At 36.2% G+C, this 21,345-nt stretch overlaps 1 protein-coding gene across 3 annotated transcripts in view; it reads left to right on the top strand.

Annotated features, from left to right (window-relative positions):
- The window catches only part of LOC121411355, a 40,709-nt gene extending 25,230 nt beyond the window's left edge, over positions 1-15,479 (top strand). For all 3 annotated transcript variants that reach the window (XM_041604033.1, XM_041604031.1, XM_041604032.1), the window contains exons 8-17: positions 2,195-2,503; positions 3,182-3,282; positions 4,729-4,846; positions 5,495-5,596; positions 6,856-6,891; positions 9,353-9,566; positions 12,223-12,344; positions 12,522-13,026; positions 13,761-14,464; positions 15,328-15,479. In XM_041604033.1, coding sequence (XP_041459967.1) covers positions 2,195-2,503; positions 3,182-3,282; positions 4,729-4,846; positions 5,495-5,596; positions 6,856-6,891; positions 9,353-9,566; positions 12,223-12,344; positions 12,522-13,026; positions 13,761-14,185 — 1,932 coding nt within the window. In that variant the 3' untranslated portion in view covers positions 14,186-14,464; positions 15,328-15,479. The remainder of the gene's footprint in view (positions 1-2,194; positions 2,504-3,181; positions 3,283-4,728; positions 4,847-5,494; positions 5,597-6,855; positions 6,892-9,352; positions 9,567-12,222; positions 12,345-12,521; positions 13,027-13,760; positions 14,465-15,327) is intronic.
- The last annotated feature ends 5,866 nt before the right edge of the window (positions 15,480-21,345 follow it).

The following is a 21,345-nucleotide window of genomic DNA, read 5'->3' as shown; positions in this document are numbered from 1 at the left end:
CAATCTATATTTCTTGATGCAAAACTGCTTCTTACAACAGATTTGTTATTGTACATAGTTTACAGTCATTACTGCAGTTGCCGGCATCTGGTCAAATATAGGTTTATAAGAAAGGCAAAAATGAGGCAGACTATAAGATAGGCAAAAATGATGCAAACAAATAAAAGTACAAGATTGATATATGAAAAATTAAGTTCCAGAGGTGACAAATTTGCTGATTGAATTTTAAAAAGTCCATTATAAATAATAGAAAATTATCTGTCATGACAAAATATCAATTTTCTTACAACTTATGACTTCTTTTTTTTTCATCTTTCATATAAAATCTTTGATGTTTGTTTTTGTTTGAATTTGAGAACTTGATATTGTTCTTTTAATAATTTCCTTGTTTTGTTTCATAAAGCTGTTTGTATGCATGAATTAAAGCACAATTAGTGTCCTCTTTGTGGCTGCTAAGTCAGACTCTTAATCATTTTGATTCCCATTTGGCATTAAAGATAAATTCCAGTTCTGGTAACGATCTCAAAATGACTTTTTACAGAATCTAATATAATGACCATCAAAGTGTCTGTTTGTATGAATAAAAAATATGTGCCAAAGGATTCTGGAAGAAATTGTGTAATTGCGGAGAAATGAGCAAAATAAGCGCGGATTCAGTCACTTCCATCGGGTCTTTATTCCAGCAATAATAATACACTGTCCCACGTGTGCCTATCTGTGTTGGCGATCTTCAGTGTGATCGTATTTCGGCAAAGATTTTATGATTTCAGAAAGTTCAGTTTATGTAACTACCAGATCTAGATCCATGATGATATAGTCATACTTAACCCTTGGTTTTACAGACTTTCTCACGAAATTAGTATTTTACTGCAACTACGTTCATTTAGCTTTAATTAAAAATTGAAATCTTGGTCCCATTTCATAAAACCTGTAATAATATCAAATTTGCAATAGCAGTTAAAAGCTCCTCAAATCCTTCAATCTCATTGGTTGAAACTAAATTTATTATAGAAATTGAGCATTTGCTCTTTGCTGTAATAACAACTCTTCTTTGAAGTGGGAACCTGATCTTTATCATTGATATGATCATTGTTGACATGCATCAGAAATGATTTTTTTTTCTTCAAAGCTTGATTATGAACAGGAAGTGCATTCCTATTATTATTATGTGAAAAAACGGGATATCTCATCAAATTGATATTGGCAAATAGACATGATTTTCAGTTTGTATACTTACAAAGTAGAAAGGAAGATGTCACTGTAGTATTGTAGTATGTTGAATATGAGGTATTATAAGAAGAAATACAATTGTAATCAGAATTTTAAATACGTTTGAGCATTCTACACAAAATTTTTCAAGAATAAGGTCTTAGAGAATAATTAGTGCTACCACAAGAGACTTGGTATCCAGTATAAACCGAACAGTACAAAGTCAGCACTACTGCTACATAAAATATAATAATGCAGGTGAGACTGCTAGGGGTGTTCCTCTTGATCACCTCTGTGACCAGATTTCTTCCAAAAGGATTTGATAATGTTACTTTCAATGAGTGGTTGTGCAGCAAATTTCCTTATCAGTCACACATTTTTTACTCTGCTTTAAAATGTCTGTAATTTGTCCACACAGAACACAAGTCTACGCAGCCTCCTCCGGTGCGAACAATGCAGCTCTTTTATTTGCGCAGTCTATAATATCACAAACTAAAGGAGGGCTCAGACGGCTTGATAATGCATAATGCGGGCTACATGCACGGGAGGGAATAGCGCTGTGCTTTCCTGTGGAACAAGGAGTCTGCTGGCGCTGGCTAGCTATTCTGCGCTGGTATGTCAAGTTGAAATATGATATCAGATTTCTGGCGTGTGTTTTAGCCAAATCTGACTGAAGGTTTAAAAAAGAAGTCAATATTATTTTTCGGTGCTTTGCTGTGAAACTTAATGATCATTATAAGATAATCTTCAGAGCTGCCAAGTAGTACAGATTTCTTTTTTTAGAACTGAAAAATGAGAATACTGATGGTTTCATGCAAAATACTGATTTCTAAAGTTGAAATTTTATGTGTTGTCTTATGGTATTTCTTTGAAAATACTGATTTTCAGCTATGAAAATACTGTATTGTTCTGTTCAGGTTGGCAGCTGAGAGTCTTATTAGTGATATATTTATAAGCTTATCTTTTTTTATTCATCCCGTCATAGCTTCCTGGTGATAAAGGCCCGGATAGGAAGGAAGCGGATAGAAGCAGTACCAGAGGTCGTCAGCCAAGGGTCGGAACCACAAGCTCCAGAGGAGGAAGAGGTGGATCAAGTGCCAGGGGTAGTTTTGCCAGTGGAAGGGGAGGTGGTATTAGCTCTATCAAGAGAGGCAGCAAGGCTTTCATTACCCTTGGAGGCAGAGCAAGCAAACATGGTTTTATCTTCGGTGACAAGGGAGGATTCAGGGAAAGGTCTTTGAATCCCGACCAGCTCTTCTGTCACATCTGCCAATGGCAATGCAGGGATATGCATGTAAGATGTTTTTGTATTTCACCCATGTTGTGTACTTTTCCTATGGTATATCTTGAGTTAGTATGAGCAAAGCTTTGATTTGACATGTTATTTAGAACTTCTAAATGTTATGTGAATGAAAAATATATATTGAGTGTTATTCATACATATTGGTAATTGTGAAGAACCCTTGACAATGAATTATACAATTGTCATAGAAGCCATATTAGAGACTCCCAAACATTCATAGATTTTTAATTTCATCATCAGTTTTGATTTATTTTTACATTCCTGCTTCTTAAATTGATTTTCATGTTAAGGGCTTTCTCCTGTAAAGTACTACATCTTATTGAACTTCTTATATGTGATATAATTAGAAGAGAACAGGAAATTTGATAAGATATATTTCATAAAATACATTACAATTCAATTCAGGGGACAGATGTGATTATCGCTTAATGGATAACTTCTATAACAATTATAACAATTATTTTGGAACTCTAGCTGGTAGAAAAGCAAAAGATGTGCTTTGTATCTACACCATCATATCATTTGGGTCTTTATCTTCACCATATAGTCTGCATCATCACTATAACTTCTATATCTATCTAATTTGACATTAGCAGCAGCAACAATTGCATTGATATCATCATCATTATAATTATTGCTAATATCATGAATGATTCTATTGATTTTCAGTGTTACAAGAACCACATGTTCAGTAACATGCACATAGAGAACATCTCTGAGTTCCAGATGGTGGAAAAGAAGTTGGAGTTTAAACCTAGGGAAAAAGATGGGTGAGTGAGACAAGACACTTCAAATGGGCCATCTTTGTTATGGTTCATTATTTAGGAGAGGAATTCTCGAGGATGTGAATACATTTCTATATTGTTGACATTCTCGTTGATTTACATTTAGAGATTTTTGTCTCACCTGCATAGCAGAGAGAGACTATAGGCGCCGCTTTTCCGACGGCGGCGGCATCAACATCAAATCTTAACCTAAGGTTAAGTTTTTGAAATGACATCATAACTTAGATGTCATTTCAAGTATATGGACCTAGTTCATGAAACTTGGCCATAAAGTTAATCAAGTATTACTGAACATCCTATTAGAGTTTCATGTCACATGACCAAGGTCAAAGGTCATTTAGGGTCAATGAACTTAGACCATGTTGGGGGAATCAACATCAAAATCTTAACCTGAGGTTAAGTTTTTGAAATGTCATCATAACTTAAAAAAATATGGACCTAGTTCATTAAACTTGGACATAAGGTTAATCAAGTATCACTGAACATCCTGCATGAGTTTCACGTCACATGACCAAGGTCAAAGGTCTTTTAGGGTCAATGAACTTTGGCCAATTTGGGGGTATCTGTTGATTTACCATCATAACTTTAAAAGTTTTTGGATCTGATTCATGAAACTTGGATATAATAGTAATCAAGTATCACTGAAAATCCTGTGCAAGTTTCAGCTCACATGATCAAGGTCAAAGGTCATTTAGGGTCAATGAACTTTGGCCGAATTGGGGGTATTTGTTGAATTACCATCCTATCTCTGTAAGTGTATTGGTCTAGTTCATAAAACGTGGAAATAAGAGTAACCAAGTATCACTGAATATCTTGTGCGAGTTGTAGTAGTTTTCAAAGTCAGCACTACTGCCATGTTGAATCGCGTGATGCAGGTGAGACGGCCAGAGGCATTCCACTTGGTAATGAAATACATACTGAGAAATTAACTCTTAAAGGTTGATTCTTATTGTTATTTTTCAATATTCATGCAAATATGGTAAAACTAAATATCAAACAAAAAGGTGTGATACAGTCATTCGGAATGAGCAAGAATCAAGCAGAATCAACAAGAATGAAAAAAAATAGGAAAAAATTTGCATGGAATTATGAGTAAACCCAACTGGAGTTCAAATATGGTAAATCGACGTGGCGACTTGTCACACACAAGTCATACTAGAGGCAAAATGAGCCTGATGAAGTCGGATTAAAACTTATGGGGCATTCTTTAAATTGTGACTGGATTCTGAGTGCATTTGAAAATATTCAGGTCAATTCTTGTGGTTGTTCCGAATGTTATGATCATGTTCAAAAGCTTTGAGGTGTATTCAGAGGTGACTACGATTTAAAAAGGGAATACCCACCAAATATTCAAAGGGGAGATAATATACAGAATAATAAATGAGTCATACCCGTCATATTGATTTTGTTTTCTTTTAAATGTTATCTCAGTGACAGAGAGACTCCGGCAGAGCCCACCACTAAGACCATCCATGTCAAGTTCTGTCAGCTGTGTCAGGAATCTGTCAGAGGGTCCCTGGAGGCACATGCTAAGACTGATAAACATAGGGTATGTCAAGCATATTTAAGGTTCTGGTAAGACCCAGGCTAAGACCTATAACATTAAGTATCAACGAGGCCCATGATAGCCAAGTGTTATGTATGGAACTAAACCTTCCTTGACCCTACCGATAGTCTAGGGATAAACACAGCCGGTATTTAAGCTATTTAGCATGTCTTACAAGACAAATTGTGAATTTAAAAAGGGTCATTAGATGAAATGGTGGAAAATTTGTGTAGAAATTGGCCTTACTTTCTCTGTCTGATATCACTGATGCCTACAATATCTTTTTGTTGCAGCAGAGGGTTCCTTGCATTCTTGAATGTGCAAGTCACATCAAGATCGACTGCTAGGAGATTGCCTGCAGCAAAAAAAACAAACATTAAATCATAACCGCCTTTCTATGAAGACTTCAGAGTCATAGATGAACCCGAACAAAGAAAAGTACAAAATGCTAATTTGAATTGTCAGGAATTTTGCTGCTGCCACTAATAATGTTTTTTGTCAGGATCTTTTGCTTGATGAATAAGGTAAGCAAATTCTCTTTATTGAGAAATCAAAGTACAGGACAAGTGATCAGTATTTACATATATTGATGAGGGATTTTCTTTTTATGATAACCTTCATAACTGTGAGGTTTCTTTCATTTTTTTTCAGGAGATAAAAAAGGAAAAGGGCCCTTATTGCAAAGTATGTGAACAAGCTTTCCCAGGAATGGGACTCTATAAGCGTCATTTCAAACTTACAGTACACTTGAAGGTAAGGTTATCATGAATAATGTATTTCATTTACCATAAGGAGATGGGGGTGGGATTGATCATTCACAGTTACAATCAAAGTTGAATGAGATTACCAATGTCTTATTGATTTGTGTACAACTTTGAACTTTTTTGCAACAGAGTCACTCCCAGTAGTTATTATGTTTGAAATGCAATATGTTTATATTATTATGCAATAGAGTTTTAGAGATGATTTTAGTGTGTGTGTGTTGGGGGTGCCAAATAATGAAATGCACGGTCATCACATACAGTTTCTGTATGTTTCCCTTCAAATTAAGAGTTGTGATAAAACATGCAATTTTTCATCACCTGAATTTCTCAATTTAGATTATTTATGTCCATATCATATTTTTTAATTTAGTCATGAGAACTCCTGACATTGTGCCAGAGCATTAAAGTGGTCACTGATCAGAGCATGATTTTATACCCCTCTTCCCCTCCCATGAAAAAAAGAAAAAAAAAGTGCACTAATCTAATATGTGAAGAGATTGAACTGGTTTATTCTAGAATAAATTGTTGGCATTCATGCAAACCGTTGTATCACGCTCACAACAGTGCACACCCATTTCAGATAAAATCCACTTCAAAGTTTTCTATAAATTCCACACTTTGTTCCCATCCTTACAACATATTCATGGCAAGAAAATTACTTGGTTGGAAAGGCCAAGACAATTTCTTGACAATGATATCTTCATTATCACACAAAACCAGAATCAGATAAAATATTGCAAAAGAGCTACATGCTTATAATTTTGGTTTGAGTGGTTTAGATTTGTTCTGTATAAAAATGCCATAGTGGATACAATGCCCTGACTGCGACTTCAATGTGTGCGATCAAGTAGAATGTCTTATCACCCTTTCACAAATTCAAATGCAGTGCAGATACAACGGTTTGGCTGGCCCTGCATTTGCAAATTAAATGCAGCTGTTTGCTTTGCTACAGTACACATTTCCAATGGGATTTGTGCTTTTTATCAAGAATTTGTATGGCATCACCGTGAAAATCCCCACATATCTCAAAAACTAATATTGCTGCATACAAATTATGTATAGAATAGGACTTGTACTTAGCAAACATCTCAAAATCGATTTAAAAAAAAACAAAATTGACTGATACGACAGTTGGGGTGAAAACTAACGAAATGTATCGTATAAACTGTTTTTAATGGTATTGTTAAAGTGTACCTAAACTGAATGATTTTGATAGATCTTTGTTCTCTTCTCCTTTTTTCTTCACAGAATGCTGAAGAGAAAGGAGTGGACCCCTCTTTTGAAGTAAGTGAAATGAATGAAAAAAATATATGATACTAATCTTGATTTTATTTTATTTTTTGAATATAACAAATATAGCTGTAGCAGCCAGAAATGCAAATGGTACGTTATTGAGATCACAAGCTAATACCTTGGTCACATTTACTCTACGGCGGCCGTACGGCGAGTCGAAGTCAGCCGTTTTAACATTTTGTTTGTACCAGCTACATATTGGTGGTTTTAGTAAAATGAATAAAATGGCTGTTTTCGACTCGCCGTTGGCCGCCGTAGAGCAAATGTGACCATAGTCTTAGTCTTGTCTGTTCTCCTTAATATGTCATAACATAATCACAGATAATTTTAAAATCACTGAAAAGGTCAGTATACAGTTGTGCTCAAATGTTTGTGAACCCCACTACAAACTGCACTCCTTCATGCTGAGTGTTGAATGTAGACAACACAACAGAGCAACAAACTTTAGTGAATGTTATATTTTTTCACCCGACATCACAATTATCTAAATCATTGCAGAACTTGAACAATTTAACCCTTATTAAACCAAATTTTGCTGTGCGCTGCCGCGCAAAATTTTATGGCCGAGATTGGGGGGGGTCAAATTGACCCCCCTCAGTATATGTTGGTCTGAAATAGCCCAGTTAAGATGAGTTACATGCATTCATTTTCTGATACTGACTTTTGAGCACCTCTGTATATGAATGCAGAATATCAACAGTTAAGTCTAGGGTTTGAGGAAGATTTTAATGATATGAAGTTACATTCATCAGTTCAATGCAACATATGTTGATTTATCTGAAAGTTTTTTTTATTTTAGCGATCTAGTCTATCTAAGCAAAAATGTATGAATGATAAGTTTGGGATTTCATGTGTGTGTTTCTCATGGCCTCAGATATCAATCCAAAAAGAGGGAATATTAATCAAGGCTGTATAAGTAGATCTGTAATTTGACATTGTATCTGTTATTTGATCAATCAGTTAAACAAGCTGCTGCTTTTAATTTCATTACTCTTATGTATTATTATTATTTTTTATTGAATGATTTTTGTCTCGCCTGCATAGTAGAGCGAGACTATAGTCGCTGCTTTCCGATGGCGATGGCATCGTCAACATTAAATCTTAACCTAAGGTTAAGGTTTTTTAAATGTCTTCATAACTTAAGAATTATACGGACCTATTTCATGAATTTTGGGCACAAGGATAATCAAGTATTACTGAACACCCTGCTGTGGTTTCAGGTCACATGACAAAGGTCAAAGGTCATGTAGGGTCAATGAACTTTGGCCATGTTGGGGGTATTTGTTGAATTACGATTTTAAACTTTGAAAGTTTATGGATCTTGTTCATAAAACTTAGGCCGTGTTTATGCTTCCATTTTTCAGGCCAGAATCAGCGTTTCCAAACGTGATTAGTGCAAAACACAGTTGCGTCCATGCTTACTTTCATATAAACGCTGTTTCAAAACGCCGATCGTAAACTCACAAAAAGGTGCGTTTGTAAACGTCCTTTGACCAGAATCAGGCTTTCTGGGGAAGCATAAACACAACCGCGATCGTAAACGTGTTTAAATGACGTCATTTGGTACCTGCTTCCGGTGAGATGAAAATCTGCGGGCAAATACAGTCGTATTGCTCCATGTTATATCTACATAATAACAACAATGGGAAAAAAAAACTTTCGAAAAAAGGCGCGCCCAATTTGACCTCGCTTTACGATGCGAAGCCAGCTGGAGATCATGATTTGCTCTGAAAAGTTAAGCATAAACAGCACTCCCAGAACCACGTTTACGATCAGCGTTTTGAATCGACATTTGAAATCGCCGATTCTGTCCTCGCAATGGAAGCATAAACATACCCTTAGACATAAGAGTTATCAACTATCAAGTATCATTGAACATCCTGTGCGAGTTTCAGGACACATGACCAAGGTCAAAGGTCATTTAGGGTCATTGAACCTAGGTCATGTTGGGGTATTTGTTGAATTGACATCATAAGAAGTTTATCTATTTCATGAAATATAGACATAAGGGTAATCAAGTGTAAATGATTGTTTTGCACACATCTTAGATCACTTGGTCATGGTCAAAGGTCATTTTGGGACATAGTATTTTATTATGATATGAATGTTTTTTTTATTATTATATAGCTGTTTCAAAGTCAGCACTGCCGTTATATCTAATTGCGTAATGTAAGCGAGACTGCCAGAGGAGTTCCACTTGTTATCAAATTAAAATGAGTGATATGATACCATGAATGTAGCTTTTTTTTTTGGGGGATGGGGTAATATATAAACGTAAACTAGTGGGTAAAATTAAAGAAATCATAATTTTTATTTATTTTAGAATATTTTCTGTTATTGTAAATATAGGTAGGTAGTCATTGATATTAACAAATTATTTAAAGAAATTAAGCTTTGGATAGAGAACAATGAACCATTTGATGCGATTATCTATTTGAATAAAACTTTCCAGGAATATGCTGGTGTAAGCAAAGGAGAAGAGGATTCTACAACTGCCAAATCTGCAGATGAGAATGGTCAGTCATTGACCGATAAGTCTGACCAGGCTCAGAAGGGGCCTGGCCAGGCAGGGGCCGATTCTGCGGCCACTTCTAGACCAACACCCAAGTCCGTTCAGGAAGACCTAGAGGAAGATTTATCCGTTTTCAATCCGAACGTCTCCGTGGGTAGGTTACCACCGTGAGCCTCCAGGCTGTAGGTGATCGTTTATCCCAACACCCCTCAAGTTAATGCCATCTGTGCCCATTATTCTGGAGCTATATAAAAAGCAAGATAATTAGCCAAGGTTTTGTAAGGGTGAGGTGCAAAGTGTGCATTTCTCTTACACACCATGCAATGCAGATTGCTCCCTCCAAGAGCTAGAATTGATAGTTTCTTGTCTCTCGGAGGCATACCATCAGGCCTTACACCATTAATGGTAAAGAATTATCTCAATTAATGATAGCTTATAGCTTGCCTTGCAAATCTGGCTTCAATGCTATGTGTGCTCTGTGCTGGCACATATTCATATATCTGCATTGGCTTGCATTTTGCTGAGAGCGCGATGGAAGTTACAAGATCTCTGAAAATCAGAATTCCAAAAATTATTGAATTGAACCGGAAAAACTACCAATTTTTGGTGGATAGTTTGTTCCCTGCATTCCACTTGAAAGGAAAATGTTCAAATATTTTTTGTTTCGAAGCTCTCTATGAGATGAATAATTTTCATCTCAAAAGATTCACAAGTTTTTAATAAAGCCATACTCCAGAATTGCTTCATGTATGAGCCGTTGAAACACCTGGAAGTCTACATAGAGTTTTGCTTTGGGCAAAATAATGTGTGGCTAATGGTGTACCAGTATATGGTTATCAAATTATCAATGCGCCATTCTTATCCTTAGAAGTGGAGGATTAAAAGCATGACCAGTTTTGTGTTTTTAGGCACAAGCAAGAAGTAGGAAACTTCATTCCACTTAAAAAAAAATTGACATGGGATTTCCTAAATCTTCTAAACTGTCAATTGTGATCAACAAGTGACATAGCATATTCATCGTCAGGCCTCTATTTTTCTTCTAAATTTTACAATTTTATGAAGTGCATATAGATGAGGTATAATAAGTCATAATTTCTTGGTTCTAATATTGTCAGTTGTCAATGGTGGAACTGTTCCTTCATTACTTGCACTGTTAGAAAAAAAAAACGTAAAGAGAGACATGGAAATTTGCCAGTTATTGACGGAAATCTGCATAGCTGCTATCAGTTTTAAATCTTGTGGTTTCTGAAAACAAGCTACAGGAATTAAAATAGCGCCTAACATAGTTAAGACGATGAAGTAGTTGGTAATTTTGTGAATTACCAAGAGTGTTGTTCCTTGGCTATGTTGCAAGCAGGATAAGGCATCTTCCACATTGAAACAAAATGTAAAAAGCAGCGTGAATTTCTGTGATACTTCACTTTGTGTGAAAAGATGAGCAAATGAGAATTGTGATTGAGCAGTCGATGTTGCATCCCTGCTTTAATTTCTAGTCTCCTAGCTTATCTGATTTTACGACAATGATTGTGAAGGTATGCTCTGATATTACGCCAAGATTGCATCATCTAAATATGAGTTTATCAGGCTTTTTCCGCTATGTATGCCCTTTTAGCTATGCAGGAGTGTGGAGCTATAAACGTTACGCTCAAACAGCACTACTGGAGATATAAGTCTGATTCTGGTCAACAACTCGTGCCAACTTTAGCTCTGCAGGATAATGAAGCAATACCCGCTGTGCTCAAACAACACTAATTTATAACCCCGGAAATTATCAGTCTGATTCTGTTCAGCAACATATGCGACTTTAACTACTAAGTTGTATGGAGCTATATCTGTCCTGCTCAAACAACACTCCTTTAGAACCGGAGGTATCATGCAAGTCTGCTCAGCAACGTATGCAACTTTAGATATGCAGGAGCGTGGCAACAATACTCATTTAGAACAAGAAATATTATCATGCTGATTCTGCTATGCAACTTTCAGCTACTCAGGAGTGGAGCTATACTCATCACACTAAAAACAAGACTACTGGAGATTTTATCAGGCCAATTCTGCTCAGCTATGCAAGAGTGTGGAGCTATGTCCATCATGCTTATATGATACTCATTTATAACCTGACATATATGGTGTCAATATTTACAATGCTACCTGTACACTGATTAGTGGTCGCTTTATGCACAGATGTAAATCTGGCTAAAGCCCTTCCTAGATTTCAACACCAGAAGATGACCTGCTTTTACCAACTTAACTTCAATTTTTGCTGAGAACAGCAGATGCTGCGTCCACTTAGCGGTCACAAATTTTTTTGCCTCATCTTAGAGTCATGTGCAATTTCCTTCCGTAAGAAAATTATCCATATTGTGGTGCACGTAACCCATTTGTGGTAAACGGGGATCTGGCAAGAGTTTATTACTCAACAAGCAGAGCTGCTCTGCTAAAGCCAGGGTAATTACAGGTCATTGTCATAGAGTGCTTCTAGAGACTTCTGATAAGTAAGTGTGCGGTGCCAAAGAGGAAAATTATTACTGTATATTATTCTAGACTCATGCTGCCAGCTCATCTTGATCTTGAGATTTATTTTCACATTCAAAATTAAAAGATAAGGTCATCTGTAATTTCAGATGTTCAATAGAGGTCTTTGACTTTACATCCTTCAGGCCACAAAGCTTTTCCTTGCAGCTGTTGACACTTCACACATTTGACATGGTACTGCCTTATGTATCTGGTTTCAAGCATCACATGTGCAATGAAACTAGAATCCTATTAAATCTTGATCTAACACTCTCCTACATTTTTCTGACCTTTGCCAGGTGTACAGTATGTGGTTCCTGTTACTGGATTCTTCTGCAAGCTGTGTCGTCGATTCTACACCAATGAGGCCAGCGCCTGGGTGACCCACTGTAGAACAGAGCCTCACTTCAATGCCGTCAAGGTATAGGATATTTTTATTGTGTATAGTGAAAGGCAACATTGATAGGTTACATATAAACATTTTTTGAGCTCTGTATTGTATTAGAAAATCTTAAAACATGTAAAGCTTGCATCATGGAAACACGCTTTCATGATTAACACAATATCTCAAGCCGATGATTTTTTTCTCCTTATGCAGGAAAAACGAGCAGCTGTCGCTGCTGCCTTGGCAAAACGTAAACTAGAGGAAGAGCAGAGAGCTGCTGAGGAGGCCAAAGCTGCTGAGGAAGCCAAAGCTGCTGAGGAAGCGAAGGCCGCTGAAGAGGCAAAGGCTGCTGAAGAAGCGAAGGCCGCTGAGGAAGCAAAGGTTGCTGAAGAGACAAAGGCTGCCGAGGAAGCGAAGGCTGCTGAAGAGGCGAAGGCCGCTGAAGAAGCCAAGGCCGCTGAGGAAGCTAAGGCTGCTGCAGAAGCGAAGGCTGCTGCAGAAGCGAAGGCTGCTGCTGAAGCAAGGGCTGCTGCAAAAGCCAAGGCCAAAAGGGCAGTTGAGCCTTTGGAGGAAGGCGAGGTCACTGATGACTCTGAAGAAGTACAGGTTGTGGATGAAATACAGGCTCCCCATGAAGAGTTTGAGACGGAGGAGGCTAGTGAAGAAATGGCTGAGGTTATGGATGCTGCTACCATTGAAGATGCAGACAAAGCTATGGGTCAGTCAGAATGATAAATATATAGACCATATTTGTTCTATAGACCGTATAAACACAGCAAGGGACAAGTTATATGATTTCAATTCAACAAGCCACAGGTTGAATTCCTTGGGTATATATATATATATACTGTGACCAAAAGAATATGTCTTTTAATTCATATAATTAGCTGTACCAAACCTGATTCTATATACATCTGATCATTGGAGGGATCAAATGTCAAAACCTCCACAGATTTAGTTCCTCTACACAGAAAAATGTTGGGGTAAGGGTTGTGATAAGGTATTTGGTTTCAAAAAAAAAATTGAGGATAAGAATAGGGATTAGTATTGGTGTTTTATGTTTGGCTTAATGTGTAGATTTTCCTTCTGAGCAATTGCAAGAGTAAATATAATGTCCACTACCTTATCTTGTAAACATGAATTTTAAAACTTATTATGACACAAAATGACTTTGTATTTGGACTTGCCTTACAGATTTATCCTTGCATAGCACATGCAGTATATGATGAGCTTTTGTAATGCTTTGGTTTTGCAAATTTTAATAAATTAGCAATGCCTAAAATTTCAACCTATGTATATGACAACTGTTGCATATGACCCCCCCCCCACCACACCCCCAACAAAATAGTGAATATGCATAGAGTTAGTGTAAGTCTCAGAATTATAGCAGTTTGCCAAGGTATTGTCTTAAATATGTGTATGACAGATTTTACACAAACGTATTATTTACAGACCCAACTGGTACAGAAGAAGAAAGCAATATGGAGACCGAAGAACAGCCCACAGAGGAGGAACCCAGCCAGGCGAATGAAGAAGAAGATACCGGCGCTGAAGCAACAACCCATGAAGAAGTGACAGAGGTCATCGAGGAAGGAGAAGAGGAAGAAATGATGGAGGAAGTTACGGATGAAGCAAACATAGTAGAAGGATTTGATGAAGGAGAGCTGGAGGTTACAGATGCAGTTGGTGGAGATGATGAAGAGAGTGGAGAAGAAGGGGAGGGAGAAGGTGGAGGTACGAAAGTGGAGGAGCCTGAGGAGGAGGAAGAAGTCAGTGTAGAGGTTCAGGATGAAGGGAGGAAGAGGAGCCCTCGAAGGGGAGGAAGGGGTGGGAGAGGTGGTAGGGGTGGGAGGAGATCACGTTCACGACGACGTTAAAGAGAGATGGTTGCTCGGTATGGCGGGACTTAAATTTAAAGAAGGTTTGTATCATAGATAGTTAGAAGAGAATGTAGTTGGATAAAGATAGGGGAAGATAATCAAGTATACTAGAAATACAATTCTACTTATGTTTGCATTGGTTGTATTATAAAGTGACAGTGAGTGTACGGTCATTCTTTAGTGTTTGGTTACTGTTTTGTATTTGTATTGTGAGTGCGAAATTGTCTCTGAAATGAGATCTGTGAAGGTTCTAATTCCTTATACCAGCATTATATGTAGGGGAAGGCGGGGTAAGTTGAGCATAGGGGCAAGTTGAGCCACCAGCCCCAGGCCAATAATGAATGAGTCAGACATTGTGGCGGTGTCATGTATTGATGACCCATAGCATAACCCCTAACCCCACCACATTGTTTCCAACTTTGAAACAAAAAGTAGTTTTTTAGAGGGAAAAATATGAATATCAGCCAAAAAAGTAAAAAAGAGTGTGAAATAGATAAGTGCTTTATAAACACACACGTCTTTAAATATAATAAAGACATGATATCAATATTATTAGTCCAGGTATGGATCTTCATTCTTGTCATAGTCTTTTATATGATGGATGCATAATAAATGTGTGGATACAAAATTATCGCACTAAGTGCGGACTGGGGTAAGTTGAGCCAAACAGCATGGGGCAAGTTGAGCCATGGTAATTCCTATGGTAATGTATCTTAAAAAACAAACAAACCATAAAAATAGATTGGAATGCAGGCTGAAAGGAGCAAATTTACATGACTGCTCTTTTCCTTTTACAGGATGTTAGTATTTATAGAGAATTAGCAAGTGAAAAGACTTTAAACAAATAATTGACATGCTGGTTTTCCCCCCATACATTTTGTACATAGTTTTTGTGGCTCAACTTACCCCAGAAGGTGGCTCAAACTTACCCCATATATGGGGCAAGTTGAGCCATTTGACATCGTTTTTTTCAAAGGTCACGATGACTTTCAGTGTTGGGGTAGAAAGTTATATATAGGTGGAAAATATTTCAGAAGAATGAAATTTCAAGGCAAGGTACTTATTTCAACAAGATTATTAATCATATCAATTCTAACATGCAAAAAGCAAAAACTGTCACAACTTACCCCGCCTTCCCCTACATGAATGTTGATATTGCTTTGTGTACTGTTTACTATTAGCTTTACTATGTAGCAGTTCAAAATCATATGTGTTACCTTGTAAATATGTAGTTTGTAGTTTACATTTGGTGGCGTTTCCAAACAAACTTGCTATTCTAATTTCTAACCAATTCTTTATTTTGTTTTTCTTTAAGTGTTTTTTTTAAGATTAGTGGAATACATTAGGTTGTCATTTGTTGTTGAGAGTAGTTCCTCTTCTAGTCTCCAACATTCCTATCCAGATGCACATAGTCTATGTGTAATGAGGATATGTTTACAATGTGAGCTTTCCAAATTTGTAGTCTTATTTTGTAAGACATAAATTGCTCAGCATTTCAATTGCCAAGTAATATTTGTGCTTATTTATGACAAAGTCTAAATAATGGGTTGTAAGATTTCAGTTATAGGGAAATTTTGATTTAGTACAGGACATTTTGACTGTTTTACATTTCTTTTAGGTTTTTTTAAGTATAATTTTGTTTTTGTGACAATATGTTGTGTATAGTTCATGCATTATGATCCAATTTTCTATATATGTAAATATGTCATGTGAAAAAAAGCAACAACTAGGTTTTAAAGAAGAGTTGCACTCTGAACATTTTTTAGACATAATTTAAGTGTCTATTTTAACTTGGACTTTGTTTTTAGATAGCAGCACACTCAGAAATATTAGGATCCTTTTAATACATATATTTTTTTTACAATGTGAAATGTCAAGTGTGATTTAATATCTCGCTGTGATCAAGAGATGTCCATAATAAGGTATAAAAACTTTTTGATTGCTGGTTTGATTGTTGGTAATTTGAATGTTCTAACACAAATGCATTTCTCAACCATTTGTCATCAAAGAATTTCCAAAGGTTGAATATTATCAGCTAAATTTCAATTTGAATGTTTTCAAAATAATTCAATTTACAATTGAGATTCGAAACTAAGTCAATTTGCTAGTCAGTAGAATGGAAAGATTTTCAGTTGGATTTATAATTGAAGAGTGAATTTCAAAGGCATTTGAGTAGAAGGTAACTCGGTTTACTGTGATAATCAGTTTGTTAAGATGATTTTAAACATTTTTTAAAAATGAGTTTTGTCTTATATTAAATAGCAATGGCTTTGATTTTAAATGAGATTTATATGAATGCAGTTCTTTTTTTTTTCTTTTGGCTCACAAGAGCTTTTTACAGTGTTGAATTGGTGAAATTTATTTTTCAATATGGGTTTTGACTGACATTAACTTCATACAGTGATGAACAGAGTCCTTGAATCTGTAAAAATTATTTCTATATGTTGGTTTTGGTTAATGATAAATTTATACAGTGATGGTCAAAATCATTGCATTGGTGAAAATTATATTTAGACAGTGGTTTTTGTCTCACCTGCGAAGCAAAGTGAGACTATAGGCGCCGCTTTTCCGACGGCGACGGCGGCGGCGTCAACATCAAATCTTAACCTGAGGTTAAGTTTTTGAAATGACGTCATAACTTAGAAAGTATATGGACCTAGTTAATAAAACTTGGCCATAAGGTTAATCAAGTATTACTGAACATCCTATTAGAGTTTCATGTCATATGACCAAGGTCAAAGGTCATTTAGGGTCAATGAACTTAGACCATGTTGGAGGATTCAACATCGAAATCTTAACCCGAGGTTAAGTTTTTGAAATGTCATCATAACTTAGAAAATATATGGACCTAGTTCATGAAACTTGGACATAAGGTTAATCAAGTATCACTGAACATCCTGCCTGAGTTTCACGTCACATGACCAAGGTCAAAGGTCATTTAGGGTCAATGAACTTTGGGCGAATTGGGGATATCTGTTGAATTCCCATCATAACTTTGAAAGTTTATGGATCTGATTCATGAAACTTAGACATAATAGTAATCAAGCATCACTGAAAATTTTGTGCAAGTTTCAGGTCTCATGATTAAGGTCAAAGGTCATTTAGGGTCAATGAACTTTGGCCGAATTGGGGATATCTGTTGAATTCCCATCATAACTTTGAAAGTTTATACCAACGAATCTGAAACTGAGATGCACAGGTTCATCAGGAGAGGGGCCCTTATCCCATTGACACAATAAAGTGTTACCCTATCTCATCTCTCCTACAAAATGTACCATCACATTTGATTAATGTGACCACATCACCAAGTCTTGTAGGAAAAAGTTCAATTCTAAAATAACAAATGCAATTCTTGTTCACTCGAGCATGAAATTCAGATTTAATAAACCGTAATTAAAACACGCATGACAAACTTACACAGATGACAGATCCCTATTCATGCTTGGGTGAGCAAAGCTCACTGTGGTACAGTATGAAAATAAGGTTCCACAGGAACTAGGACCAGGAATTATTAGCCTTCAAAATTGAGGATGTTTTTAATTCTATATCAATTGCGATCAGTTTGATTTTGAGTGTTTAATGTCCATGCATTGGTGAACAAGAATTGCATTTGTTATTGCAGAATATTGGTGTGTATACAATTTTTTTGTTGTAGAATATTGGTTTGTATACTGTGTTTGATGAATGCCTGTAGGGTTTTTGAAACAACTACAAATGTCCAGATCTAGACTAGCTGGACGGTCCGGACCACTGATCTGGATACCAAGTGTCAGTGTGCTAAACATGTGCCATGAAGTCAATGAGGGTGTGCTCAACTAGACACCAGTTATGAGAAAAATCTGATTAAACCCATTATGAAGTTAATTGATTTCATATTTAACAAACCCAAACTTGGAAAAAAAGAATTGGTTTTGTACCCTTAACCTTCAAAGGACCTTAAATCTGACCCTACTTGTGACAATATCAAAAATTTGAGTATGCAAGGAGAAAACTAACCTGAAAAACGAAAGAATGAAATGAGTGGATCAATAGAAAAGTAGCTTTATCAAAATTGGTTGTAAAATTTAAGAGTTATGGAAGTTTGAAATATCAATTTTGCTGTCTATGAGGATCCTCAAATTTCACATTTTCCCTTTTATCTTTCAAATCACTTTTTGCCTCTTCCTGAGTTCAATGTATGACCTGGGAAAATTATTTACACCATGCATGTCAAGGTTGATCAGGGGATGTAATCCATTACGTGAAGCATAGGGGAGGGGCATATCTAAACATGTGTATGATGCAAAAGGAGATTTTCCACAAAATCAATCATTTAGACGCATGTTTGCCAATTGCGGATACCTATAAAAAGGGTTGCAAGACATGGCAAATTTTGGCACTGTTTTTATAACCGATTTTGATTAAACTTGTTTTAATTGCTCTCATTTTGATTGATTTTAACCTTGGGGGTTTGGTTTCCTTTAAAGCTTATGAGTTACTCAGTATTTTAGTTGGAAAATCACAAGAATATACCATGTATTCTCATTAAAGTTGACCTTTGAACTTAAGTTTAATATGCCATGTATACAGTTCTGTATTCGGAGAATCGATTTTAAACAGCCATTTGGAAAAGCTTACAAAGTTTCATCAGTATTTGTCTTGCCTGCATAACAGAGCGAGCCTAGTCATCGTCCCGGGGCATCGCTGTTCCAACGGCGACGGTGTCAACATTGAAATCTTAACCAAAGTTAAGTTTTTGAAATGTCATAACTTAGAAAGTATATGGATCTAGTTAATGAAACTTAGACATAAGGGTGATCAAGTATTACTGAACATCTTGCTTGAGTTTTAGGCCACATGATTAAGGTCAAAGGTCATGTAGGGTCAACGACATTTGGTAATGTTGGGGGTATTTATGGAATAGTCATAACTTGAAAAGTTTGTATGGATCTAGTTCATGAAACATGGACTCGGACATGAGAGCAACCCTATGGATGAAAATCCTGTGCACGTTCCAGGTCACATGACCAAGATAAAAGTTAATTTATAAAGGTCAATGAACTTTGGCCGTGTTAGGAATATTTGTTGAATTGTCATAACTAGAAAATATGGATCCAGTTCATCAAACATGGACATGAGCGTAATCTAGCATGAATGGTTGTTTTGCTCATGTCTTATATGTAGGTCAGTGATCATGGTTAAATGCCATTTTGGGTCAATGGACGTAGTATTTTATTATCATGTGAATGTTTTCTTTTGTGATTAATTAATCAATAGCTGTTTTCAAAGTCAGCACTGTTCAAATCGCGTTATGCAGGCGAGACTGGCAGAGACGTTCCACTTTATTAGATTGTACATGTAGTTAGTGTTGGGCAATATTATGGAGAACAAAAGAAGAACTATTGAATACATGATATGATTATGGTTCACATAGATTTAGGCCTTGAAATCCCGCTTGAAATGTGGGGCAAGGTCAAAAGTTGCAAATGACACAATATTGAAAGTCACTGTTCTTTTTTTCTTTAGTGATGAGTGAGTTTCTCATCGGTTTCTTGATTTTGTTTTCATGCACGTTAACTTCGACATTAACATGGAATTAAACACACCCACAAGCAAACCAATACAAACATGCATGGGTATTTCAAACCACTACTCAAATCATGTTATCTCACAGATCTCCATGTTAATGCTGATGTTAACCTGCATAAAAACAAAAGAAATCACTGAGAAGCTCACAGAAGAAATCTACACAGAAAAAAAACTGACTTTCAATATTGTGTCATTTTGCAACTTTTGAATTTTGACCTTGCCCCAAATTTCAAGGTACTGCAACTCCATGTGAACAATAATCATATCATGTAGGGTACCATTTCAAAGGAAATTAAATGATCTATTCATTGGTATCAAACACTTATTAATATTGACTAAAATCGAGGAGGGATTATCTATTTCCAAACTTTTTGTTACATTTCCAAACTTTTTTGAGGGGTTTAGGTCCAATTCGTGAACAGTTATACAAGGCCCTATATAAACATATACAGTGCTTATCAAAAAAAAGTTTACACTTTGAAAAAGCCCTGGAAATTAAAATATATACAATATGTGGGTAATTTTTTCACATATAATCTTGGGTTTGGGTCTCATCTATCCAATGAAAGTAAAAGTTTTGACAGAAAGTTACACTTGAGTGAGCAATGTCTATTTTTGTAAAGCTCGCAGAAATCTGCGCAGAAATGCTCGTTTTCACGCTGTGTCAAGGGGAAAAGGAGAAATCAAACTTACCCTGCGAAACATTTCTCATACATTGTCTTTGCACTTTTAGTCAATTGAAATAAAATGGATACATACAAGCATTTTGTAACAATTTTGCCACCCAAATTGAAATTCGACACGTAGTAAGCACAACATTTACCCCTTTTATGCCCGCTGGATCTGAGGACATAACTGAATCTGAACAAAAGTTTATATCAGACATCTTCAGCACTTTTTCACTAAGTTTTAATCAGTTAAAATTGGTTTACATTTCATTTTTCAGTTAATACTTGTTTCTCCACACTTTTCCCAAGCTTGACAATGATTAACAAAATGAAAATCAAGCCTAACCCGTTTCATGTAAATCACAGCTCAGTGTAAAGCAAATATCGTCACAATGGCCTCAGTGTGTGGGGAGTGGGGTGGGCGCAAAGCACTCTTCAAAGTGTTTTGGGCAAGGAAACAAGTTAAAAAAGGTAAAAGATATCTTCAAATAAATTTTCATAGCTACATTCCACGTGTTATTCATGATTAAGGTCTACTTTTATTCGCATAACTATTTCAAAGTTCTGCGCAAATCATTTTTCACTAACTTTTCAAAAGTAAGTAGTGCTCACTCAAGCGGAACTATTTTACGACAGTTATATCGTCATTTGCTTAAATGGATCTGTACCAATGTTAAAATGTGCAAAAATCTTCAGGATATTTGCAAATGTATAATTTTACAGGATTTTTTCTAAGTGTAAACTTTTTTTTATACGCACTGTATAGGGCCTTGCAGTTATACAGTTGACTCCCTCTACGTTCGTTCCCCTTGTTTGTTGCATCGTTTGTGTCGCGAAAGCTAAAAAGCCTCGTGCGTTGCTGGTGTACGGTATATATATACCGTGCATGCACAATAAAGTACCTTTTCCTGATCCTGCGCT

Source organism: Lytechinus variegatus, chromosome 3, assembly GCF_018143015.1.
Source record: "Lytechinus variegatus isolate NC3 chromosome 3, Lvar_3.0, whole genome shotgun sequence".
In the NCBI taxonomy this organism is placed as follows: Eukaryota; Metazoa; Echinodermata; class Echinoidea; order Temnopleuroida; family Toxopneustidae; genus Lytechinus; species Lytechinus variegatus.
Note: the sequence above shows the minus strand (reverse complement) of the source record. Positions and strands in the feature narration are given on the sequence as shown.